A 12553-nucleotide genomic window follows, 5' to 3' on the forward strand; every position below is an offset into this window, starting at 1 on the left:
TATGTTATCTACCGAGACAACAGAACCTATTTCTCTCTGTACGAAGTATGTATATTAAAAGAAAGTAATATTAGAAAGTAATATAAAAGAAAGTATATTAAGATAAATCATGTATATCGTTAAAATCGCCATTAAATAAAAATGCTGTACAATTTAACATAATTACAGGACATGATAAAATTCGAATTCGCAAGTTGCACAAGTTCATTGTGTAAAAAATTTTAGTTTTTACGATATACTTTTGTATTTGTTGTATCAAAGTCAAAGATAGATTCAAAGCAAAAGTAGATTCTATTGCCTAGGATAATCGTTGAGCTATCTCGATTTTCCAACAGAACTGCGATTAAGCATCGAAGCTTAAATCTTAAAACAAGCGATAAAGCTGAATATTTATTTTATTGATTATTTCTGAATATCTTTGCTGTAGGCTTGAACTCGCACTGGGCAATTTGCGAGACTCGCGTAGAGCATAGGACATTCACATTATAAGCAACGTACGTGTTTAATTGCTAATTTAAACATCATTATCCCGTCAGTTTCCATTTAAGTCAATAAATAATGAAATTTAATTCAAAATTTATTAATCACTTTCCAATGTTCCTTTGTTCCGCAAAATAGTTGTAAGTTATTTAGAAATGGGAAAGAAAGGTTTTTCATTAATTCTAGATACGCGTCTTGCCAAATATGAAAATATGAAAAATATTAGTTCGACGATGATGAAATAATATTTATAGTATAAATATTTATATTTATCAACTGCTTTATGTGATTGATGAATGCGGAATAATTCTCTGAATGATCGAAATCAAGAGCTATAAATTAATCAATTGAATCAGCGATGTAATAGTTGTTATTCGATTGCGACATAATGTAAATGTATATCATATGTAAATGTTGTATATCGTAAATTTTATCATTATGCATGATTCGTTGTATTGTAAAACCAACATGGGCACAAAACGTGTATTTCTTACAATTAATTGTCAAAATTCTTTTCAAAATTTCGTTATATTCTTCGTTATATTTCTGATATATTTTTAAATTGCAAATGAACAAAAGTTCGATTGCGTTGAATTAAAATAAAATTAAAACTGCGAATAATTGCCGAAGACTTTGATTTATTTATTAAACTGTGTAATGTAAAAAAACTTTATTACTTTTATGAAATGAATAATTAGAATCACTATAATAAAATATTTTTTTTTTATAACATTTTTATTCAAGATTTACAAAAATGATCAAAACAAAATTTTTCTTTTAACTCTTAGATCTCTATCTGTTTAAGCATATAGATAAGTAAAAAAAAAAAAAAGAAAGAAAGAAAAAATAATAAAACCGTGATGATTCTTATTAGGAAGGAACATAAACTCTCGTGCAGAGGATTGCCGACTATGAGGAAAGAAGTTGAAACGCGAGCAAGCGCATTTTCCAACAAGTTATAAACTCTGACAGTGCCAACTTTAATTAAAACCTACGCGATGGTCGCGCGCACGGCACGGCCAAAATTTCTTTTCCTGGCAAGAGGTCTTCTATATGGGATATGGGAGAAAGGAAACCTTGGCTATTGGAAAGGCTTATCGGTTCAACAAGTGGAGCCGTAAAGTGCTTAATACACCACATCAACGATATGTTCTCGCGCGAAATCAATTTCGCTACATAACAGCACGATCTTGATCAATCTTCCTTCCATTGCTGTGTGATTGTGCTATTACCGGAAAGTATACAAACGGAACTTTATGCAATTATGTGGCTCCAAGCATTCTAGGAGATTTCGAAAAAAATAGAAATAGCATTTTTTTTTTTTTTTTTTTTTAATTTAATTCGTTGTAAAATTACGAGTGAAAAATTATAAATCGTAGAAGATAAGAATATTAAAATTACTTATAAAATTGAATTGAAATTTGAAGCATTCGAATATAAGAAATTTGCATATTTGCGTATTTTTTTAGAAGAATTGCTGTTTGAATAAAAAAAAAAAATTTTATCGTTCAAGTTCAAAACTTTCTTGTAATAGTAATTTTTCTATATTTGAAGATTCAGAATTTATAAAATTATATGTATTCAATTATTTCTTGCCTTCAGCGTAGAAGAGAACTTTACTTTACTTAATAAAATTAATAAGCGTGTTAATTGAAAACATGTTTTATATGTAGTTACTTTTACGAGAATAAATTATGAATTTTTTTAAAGTTTCTTGGTTGTCGCCCGACAGAGGATTAAACAGGTGAGATCAATTTAAATATTCATGTCCTCCATAAACTTATTAATTCAAAGTCTAAGTAATAATAAATAATTTAATATACATATACCTTAATAAAATCAACTCGCAACGCTTGTGATCTTGTGATCTTGGACGTTCACAGCGAGAAATCGAAGAAATTATTATGCCAGTAATATCGGACGCGGTCTTCTGGAAAGCATAACTCCACATGGAAAATAGGGATGGGCAATGTACCCGAAAGGCATTGTCAAAAAAACAATAGCTGCAACGATGAATCGGTTTTTTGTGTCCATTCATTCTATCGCAATTCGAATTCTTTTCAGAGAAGGGACAAAGGTAGAGATCGATCGATCGATTCAAATAAATTCCATCCTAGCTCCGCGACGCGTTAATATTGATAATATCGATCTTGATAAATGCTCCATCTATTTTGCGTTTCAAATCGCTTTAGGATATTCGAGAGGAATATAATGTTACATTGCTTTCTTGAAGAAGTTGGAAGTTAGTAATTAAGACGATAACTTAAAACATGAGCGTACGTATCATACGTATCATAATGAATATAGCTACAGATATCTCAGTTGTGGCAATTCGTGATACGTAATCCACGAAGATGCGACGTGAATAAAAACCCGAAAAATCATTATTATAGCGCGTCTTAGGTTTAGTAATAATGCGTGTATAATGTGTAACTATGGGCTATAATGGCAGATAACGATACGTCGCATTCTTTCGAAAACGCGCGAAAACATCATCAGTCATTTTTGCAAGTAAATTGGAATGGAAAAGTTCCCCCCCTTTTTTTTTCTCCCCCCCCCCCCTTCCTTCCTCTTTCTTTCTTCCATCCCTTCCCTTCTCTCTTCCCTCTCTCTTCGTTTCTTTCTCTTTGCCTCTCTCCCTTTTTTAATATGAATTGTCAGCATTTTCCCGATGGGAAACGAAGAGAACGAGACAGGAAGAATGTGAAAATACTATGAAACTTCAGTTGCCGTGTCGTAGTTGGGCTGTACTTGTATACTGATAGATGCAAATGGATGTCATATTTAGAGAGATAGTTGGTGATAGTGATTGCTCTGGCGGCTGTGACACACATACACATATATATATATATATATATATATATATATATATATACTGTGTGTGTATATATATATATATATATATATATATATATATATATATGTCATATATAAATATATATATATGTATGTATATATGTCATATATAAATATATATATGTATGTATATATGTATATATATGTATATATATATATATATATATATATATATATATACATATGTATGTGTGTAATTTTTTTCATAGCTGGCGGTAGTGCAGTTAAATGCAGTGCTGTGAGGTGCAGGCACGCGCGCATATAGGTGGTGCAGTAGTAGTAGTAGCAGTGACAGTAGAGTTAGTAGTAGTAGGTAGTAGTAGATAAGGTAGTAGTCCATTACAGGCGGACACAGGTTAATGGTAAAATAGTTACCCGGGCCTTGACGCTGCCAGAGTGATCTCCGCTCACGGAGGAGGAAGGACTCACCCGGTATCCACCAAGGTTGTTCACCACACAGGTGAAGGTAGCGTCTCGACCCTGCGGGATCGTTACGTTCTCCAGCGGGTAAGCGAAGTCTGGTTCTAGCCCCGTCACTGAAACAGACAACAAAGTCACGCGTTAAAATTGGATGCGATTTTCCGCTTCTTTCCACTGTATTGTTAAAAGCTTTAATGGATAGATAGATAGGTAGGTAAGTATAGAGAGAGAGAGAGAGAGAGAGAGAGAGAGAGAGAGAGAGAGAGAGAGAGAGAGAGAGAGAGAGAGAGAGAAATTTAAACAAATAATATTATTTTTAATATTTGCAAGTTATAAACGTACGTACGTATTTCTAAGCTATACTCCAAATAAAGTATTAAACTAATTGGAAATTGTGAGGGGGCAAATATTTAATATAATTATACATTTAAAAAAAAAAATAAAAAACCCCAAAAAGGCGCTTGTATTTCATATTTTGAATATCACTATGAATATTGCCAAGATCGTTCAGTCAATTTTTGGTTGAGTAAATCAGAAAGTCACAGTAGTTTCGTGAAAATATCCCGAGGCTTGTGCCACGGTACGCACCGGATACGCGAGATATTTTATGTCGCGTTATATATTCATGGAAAAAAACGGGTCTTTGTAGAAAGTTTGGCGTTATGGAGCATCCATACAGCTATCTCATAACAGAAACTATCGTGTACTATGCGCGAATGCTTAAGTACCGGTGGATTTTTCGTGAAACGCTCAAAAATAATGAACGGGCTAGTGACGGAACTTTCTAGGGAATTTTCTCATATTTTCAAGCTGTCTCTAAACGAAAAAAAATTTTTTTTGAATAATAGTTTACTTCTATTTAGCGTGTAAATTATTGTGTGTGACTTAATTAATGTAACAATGTCGTAACATAACTTGTAACATTATTAATAATGTAAAAATAGTGTGATGGTGAAAGAAATAAATAGATACAATACTGACATTAACAATGATTCCTTTAAAAGTGCTTTAAGAGATCAAGCATTTCTCTCTATGTACGGTTTATGATATAAATCACTGTTAACATGTTCAACGGCGGCACTAAATTAATTTGTGGAATATAAATAGTTCATTAATGGGATCCTATTGCGGTCTATGTATTTCACAGGCTGTAACGACCCGAATCGGCAACATTTAGCCGGTTTACGATGTAAAAGTAATCAACGCGGAATTAACACCTGTCGCATGTGAAATAGTTTTCCGGCGAACTTTATCTCGAAACCTATATTTTGCGAATAAACGATACGGTGAAATTGCCGGAAATGTCGTTCGTTTTGCGTGAAATAGTATGTCATTCTTCCCTTCTTTTTTTTTTTTTTTTTTTTTTTTTTTTTTTGAAATATTTCTCATCCTACATTTTTATTTTGCTGTTACTTCACAATGTATGACCTAAAGAACTTTTCTATTATTCACTGTAAAAACAACGTGACATTGAATATTAATTGCACGCTATTACAAATAATTGACATTAACAAATGCAAACATATAAATTCTCTATGTACACTTATTTTTATATAGATTTTGAAAATTTTATTACATTAGTATAGTGGAAATTTAAATATACAAGTACATTTTAGAGCGTGAAATATATTTTACTCGCTAAGAAAAGGGTATAACAATCATGTATTGTAAGATTTGAGAATTTCCGAATGCCGACAATAGCGAAAGCAATACAGAAAATTGATAAGCCATGTGGGATGGTGGTTCTATCGATTATATTTTTTCTCGTCGTGGTCGGTGCATAGCGGACAATCGTTGCTATAGCAGGATTTAATATTGGAAACTGAATCCCTGTTACTTTTAGCACTGATCTTTGAACGAATTTGCACTTTTTCATCGTAGCATTTCGCGTGCGATTCAATAACTATACTTTCAATAAATGGGATATATATCTTGCAAACCGATCAATATAAAAAGATTCTCTATATAGTTTTATTTGTTTAAAAAAAAAAGAAAAAAAAAAATAAAGCTTTATAAGTAACAAAAACTAGAGTTGTAACATCTAGCAGTGATTATATAATAATTCTTTAATATTTTTTCATTTTGTGAAATGCCTGCAGTCTTTGTAAAAATTTTGCAAAAACAAAAAAAAAAAAAAAATTAGAACACGCTACATATAATATAACATATAACATATGGCCGTTATATAATTGCAATTGCAATGCGGAAGGGGTAACTTTGAGATAAAGAAAGATTCAATATAATGCTCCTGCCTGGTGAACGATACAAAGAAACTGACTTACGAGGAAAGTTCGCCCATCTCTACCGCAAGGAGAACCTCCGCGTATTGAATTTAAATTCACGGCTGCGGTAGTAGCAGTGCTAGTAGGTAGCAATAATAGCTAGTATCATCTAATGTAACTCGGTTATGTGAATTTTATGAGGCCAAATGGAAGGTGGGAAAAACGTGTCTTATGAAAGCCGCTGATCGATTTTATCTAACATATTCGCAGTGACAGACACGACTAAAAATGGTTCTGTGATCTGACTGCACTTTCGAAATGCTCCGACATCTTTACAATGTTCTACAATATCTTACGATGAAATTATCTTCCCTTCATGACACAATATAAAAGAGAGTTACATCAATTTTTATTAGCCTGATAATAATTTATAAGTTACCAGTAATCAAATAAGTATCGCGTATTCATTACTTTACAGAGCTATGTCTCTTATTTAAAAAGTTGATCCGTTGAAAGCGTCACTTTTTGATTATTGTCCGCAATCGTGTGTAATTACAAATCATGAATTGATGTTTAAAACAAAAAAAAAAAAATGTGATTAATCTATTTCACGCTGCACGTAAAACGATGGATCGTCACCGAAATGCCAACAGATGTTGTTTGTTTCCATGGACGTTGAAAACCGGCGAAAGCTGTGTGATAAAACGAAATAGTTTATATCGCGAGCTACATTTATGACGCCACTGTTGTGACGCTAATATAATTGGTTACGCACGCTGTGTAATTTGTCGCAATTGCAATAACGTCAGGTGCTGCGTTTTAAGGAGAATAGCTTGTCCTTCAGGAAGAAAGAGAAGAGGGTGAATTTTATGGTTGCAGTGTGACGAAGATGTAGGGCATATCGCAATGCGCTGCGAAGAGCGCAATTTTGTCGACTGAATTTTACGAGGATATTTGAAGACTGACGTACATACATAAGCACCACGTAACTCGGCATATTTGTAAAATATATGGCAATATTTCTGTTCGTGTTAAATATGTCGGCAGCCTGCTAAATTGAAGAAAGTAGAATTCTACCTTCAATTATTTCTTTTTTTTTTTCATTTTTATATTAATACAAGTGCAAAATATAAAGTTTATTAAAATATTACTACAAGAAACTATGAGAAAACGATTATACAATGTTATAAATATAAAAAAAAGACTTTAATAATGTATATCGAAAATTAAGTTAAGAATAAAAAATTTTGATATAAAGGACATTGGAGAGTCAACAATAATTCTCGAATTATACGTAAAAAAATTTAGTTTCTTACGTGTAATGACAGATTAATTATTAACAAATTTTGCTTTTCATTCTGTATTTTTTAATTTTAGCATAATTGACAATTAATATGTAAGTACTATAAGAAATACAACTGTTATATATCAGTGATTAATGACTTTTTTAAAACTTATTTTCTATCAAATACTTCATGATAATTGATCAATATACGGCACTTGTTTTTCGCAATGCAAGACGTGTTGTGTGCTTTAAATCACTTATTTCTAACAAACAATTGTTTATTAATAAAATACGCAGTTGATTAATTCTTACAATTAACGGCTTTAAACAAATCAAAGCGATATGAAACGATTACTTATTGCAGCATATATTTTATATTTTGCTATTATTCATTTGCTATTATTTATTTGCAGAGAACGATAAAGAATGAAAATAATAAATTATTGTTCACAATAATTATGTTCTTATTAATATTTAAATTTAAATCTTCGCGTTTTAGATTTAAATATAATTTATTTATGAATGAAAATGCAAAGTATCATACGAATCGTGGGAATAAGTAATTCAAGTAACGCAAAGTCATAATGTATTAACCATTTTAATATATCGTAATAATACATAATAATTCACAAATAATTAATATAAATCCCGAATTGAAATTTTTTTTCTATCATCAATTTTAATGACAATTTTAATTACAATTTTTACACCTACTTCGAGACCTTAAACAAATCGTTTTTCTTTGATATTGTTTAATCTACAACTGTATCATTATGTATTAAAAAATTGAAAATTAAATTTTGCTTCTATTTTGACATTAAAATCTCAAAGAAATTTTTACGTAGAAAAAAATGTGTGTGTCATCCATCATAGAAGACGTCCCTCTCGAAATAGAGTAAGTTATACTTGAAACATTTTTTCGAAACAACAAATAATGAATGGTTCAAAAGATAATCACATGAAAAGATTATAATCGGTCACCCTGTATACGTAAAGTAATTAGATTAGTAAAAGGAGTGCTGTGCCGAAACGCTTGCACTTTATGCGGAGCAACGGCCCTGCATAAATTGTCTTCGTCTACAAAGGACAGTGTAAAGTAATGCCACTTAATCTCTCTACCTTTACAATAAAACCATCGTGCTATCGTCCTATGAAGCGCAGTGCAAAGTCTCGAGCGTGTAATGTTCGTTTGTCTTCTATCACGCATAAAGCAACAACAACTCGTGCAACCAAATGCAAATTTTTGTTTATATTCTGTCAGCACTTTTATTGCGCAATTACAGCGTTTCTAAACAGTCTTCGAGCCGAGAGATGATGAAGGAACATCTAGATAAACACACACACACACACACACACACACACACACACACACACACACACACACACACACACACACACACACACACACACACACATTAATTACACATCATATATTATATATTAATACATTATATTATATATTAACTATGTATTATTATATAATATATTATATAATAAATAATAATACTTTTTATTTAAAATCACTGTTTATGATTGATTCTCTTCTGAAACTCATAATTTCCATCTTGCGATACATCGGTTTACTATATCCGTGACGAAAATGCATCTCATGGAGTTACGAGCTTCCAACTATTCGCGCTGCACTTTCGCGGAAAATGCGAAGTATGGAAAATGCGAGGCCGGAAAAATGCAAAGAGTACGAAGTGCATCGCGCAGCATATTCCTACTCAATTAAGAAGTTTCCCGACAAAAATTTTTCCTGTAAACTCACGAAGAGAGCATGTGTTCGCAATTTGCACACGTTTCACGATCTTGTCCGTTGCAAGTGTCGATGACGGCGACTATGACGTATCGAGGCATCGCGACAAAAATTTATAACTTAAAACATTCCGATTGAATTATGATTGAATCTGACGAAGAAAAAGGGAGACCTCCGAAAAAGTTTGTCCTTAGTTGATTCTGTGTCATGTGTTTATAATATTTTAACTATTTTATTTGTCGATCCACATATCTCATAAAGTTAAGAATCGCGATCTTCTTCCGGATTCATGCTATTATAAATACAATACTGACATACGAAAAACATTTGCACGCCAGAAGTTTCATGTATCCGACGAGAATGGATGACGTTTGCGTGCGAGGCACACTTATGTGTCAAAATTGTGCGACGTGACAGATATGAGGATGTACGGAATTTATCAAAAAGTTTTATTTTCTCTACAAATTTTCCTAGACTTGTGTTTCGTCTCGTAAAGTTAATCTTTATATAATTTTATGTCAAACTTGTTAATCTAATAAATTCGATGAGATATTTTATGCTATAAATTAAAAAATTAATCATAAATAATAAGTGATAAAAATTAGCTCGCAAGTATAACTTTGTAAGGATAAAGTTATTCATTAAGAAATTTGTAATTAAAGGAAAGTATGAGATTTTTCTATAAATTCTATATAGAATTTTGATCGATAGCGGCCGTGCAATAATCCATTTAGTTAAGTCTACGAGCGTACGGTGCAAGTAAAAGTTTTGAGTATTATAACAAATGTATCTTGCAAAGTGTGCCACCAAAAAGTTCAGTAACCGAGTGCCATTGACAAATCGATCGTACAAGGCGTTCCAGAAAAGTTAAATTTAAAATCTTCAAATTTAGATTCAAATTTTAATCACCAAATTATAATAATTATATATAATATTATAATAACCAAGATATATCCAGATTTATATTGGATTAAATGAGGAATGATTTTGTAATATGTACTTGATGGAATATTTTATGAAATACAGATATTAATATATCGATATATCGAAGAAAAGTAATACGGGTCTGGATTTAAATCAGGCTGTAATACGTAGCCTTCTTGGTTTTCTTCTATCTAAGTAAATGTTTAATCAATTGTCTCTTAATTAAATTAAAAATGTGACCTACCATAATTATGAAAATATAGAAATATATGTATTTCGATGTTTTACATTTAGCTATCATAAGAAATAGTTCTGTATATTTATGCAAAGAAAAAGATGGAGTGACAGAGTCTCTTGAGTACGCGTATTTAATACACGTGCCGAGAATTTACCGACTGCGACTACCGACCGCTAAATTAATCATAAATTTGATTTCAGTGCGGTTTAATGTGAATATACTAAAACACATTCTTACATACGTAAAAGATTTTTGCAAAATATAAATTAGAATAAAATCTTGTTGGAATTACAGAGAGATTACAGTAAGTAATACATGTAATAAATAAGGTGAAATAAGAACGTATTATTATGATTAAAAAGCTTAATGTGTACTTGCTTGATTATGATTCAGATAATATGATTTTGTATCTGGCTGTTGCCTCTTCGCAAACTTTTGCAATTAATTTCGGGCACATTTTCTTTAATTTATTATAATAATTTCGTCTGACGCTATGTTGTTTTATGTTGTTTTCATCATGTATGATACGGCTGAGGCGAGCCGAGAATTATTACGTTCTACGAGGCTGGAGAAAGCAGTATTCCGAGCTCTTTTACGACGGGAAAAAGAATTGTGTAGCGAATCGACTGAGTTTATAGCGTTCGTAATACTAACATCGAATATCGCGACACGCAGCATCGCTTCGTAACACGAACTGAATTATGTTTGGCGTACTCGATTAAAGTCCCTACCATCTAATAACTTCTTTCTGATACGTGCGATACCAGCTGTTCATTGATATTAATCTTTACATACAGATTTTTGAATAAAATAAGACAAATTATATTATTTGTTAGGAGTTTACATTATATCATTGATTATATGTATGCAATGTGGTATGATTTGTCGATTTGTCGCACATTAATAGGTAAAAATAAGTTTATCATACAAATATGTATGTATGTATGCCCGTTTCTGTTCTAGCTAAACGATTCTCATTTTGATTTTGATCTTGACATTCTTGACATTCTTATGATTTTTTTTATCTCCTAGCCCAGATTTTGTTTCTTACTATATATTCACGACGAATTTCTCAAAGAAAGTTCTTTTCACGCCGAAATTTGAGCGCGTGAAATTTCAAATTGGATCCTAGTTCAAGCTTCACTTTCTCAGAGAAGATATTTTATCTTTTTCGCCCAATTCTTTATATAAGAATCCCACTTAGCCGACAGGTGCGAGAAGAAAGGATCGCGTATTGAATTTAAATTTGTAGAGAGACTCGGGTAGGGAGATACACAGCGGCCAAGAGAGGAGGTGAGCATCTAGAATATCGCAGAGTGATGTGCCAACAATGTGGCACGAGCGCGAGTCGAGAGAAGCCGCTGCCACACCCCCCCCCCCTCCCTCCCCGCCGCCACATTGCCCGCTGAATTTTACGAGGGTATTTACATGAGCGCAATATTTTATGGGGCACTTAATGCCAGGTCACGTTCTGTCCCTCACTGCCGCGGCGGTCGCCTATGAATCAAAGTGCGCTTTAAAGATTTCTTTCTCATTCTGCGACGCGGCGGATAAGAAACTCGCTCGGACTCGTGTCTCTCGTACGGAATATCTTACGTGGCATCTCACCAATCTTATCTCGGGAGTCTTTTCCTCTCTCTCTCTCTCTCTCTCTCTATCTGTTTTCTCTAGTCTAGTAGAAATCTCTTCGTATCTCTCAAATCAATGAACGATTTTCACCTGCTACAATGCGAGCGGAACTTCCTCTACCGACGAGGGAGCGAAATCGCGAAGCGTGAACGACGGGGAATTCTTTACGCGGCTCTCATGCCGACGTTGATATTATCCGTCCGTATATATGTAAAAACATCCGCCCTTTAAGATCCCATGATAGAATGCAATTCTGTCGAGGATGAAGTGTACGTTCGCGATACATTGTGAAGCACTGGTAATACTAACATTTGAATTTTTATGATACGTGCATTTGTTTGAAAGGAAACCTTATTTGAACAAAGATCACCGCGATTCATTGGTGTCTCCTTCAAGCGCAATTCTCACATTCATATTACAAGATACACAAATATATATATATATATATATATATATATATATATATATATATATATATACACTTCGTGGCCATTTAGAAAAATTATTACACAATCATTTGCTTTTTCTCTTTTTTCCTTATCACTCCCCCCCTCCCCCCACCCTCTCGCCATTATTCGTCGCGGAAACCCGAGAACGAATATAATTACAATCCTAATCAATTCAGATAAGTTACAGTGTAGAGCAGGCACGTAATTGTTAACATAATTATTTGCGGCACAACCGTGGAAACTCGTGGAATAATGGACGGCGTAGAATGCCTTAGTGTCGGTCCACAATAA

General features: G+C 32.8%; 1 protein-coding gene across 2 annotated transcripts in view; it reads right to left on the reverse strand.

The window, feature by feature from the left end:
- LOC105431474 (lachesin) overlaps nucleotides 1-12553 on the reverse strand; it is a 143996-nt gene that overhangs the window by 31454 nt on the left and 99989 nt on the right. Inside the window, exon 3 of one of the 2 annotated variants that reach the window (XM_089073930.1) lies at nucleotides 3766-3872. In XM_089073930.1, the coding sequence (XP_088930056.1) occupies nucleotides 3766-3872 (107 nt within the window). Of the gene's footprint in view, nucleotides 1-3711; nucleotides 3873-12553 lie in introns of both variants that reach the window. The other variant, XM_089073929.1, reaches the window with a different exon arrangement.

Source organism: Pogonomyrmex barbatus, unplaced genomic scaffold, assembly GCF_055798465.1.
Source record: "Pogonomyrmex barbatus isolate J1 unplaced genomic scaffold, ASM5579846v1 scaffold16, whole genome shotgun sequence".
Taxonomy (NCBI): Eukaryota; Metazoa; Arthropoda; class Insecta; order Hymenoptera; family Formicidae; genus Pogonomyrmex; species Pogonomyrmex barbatus.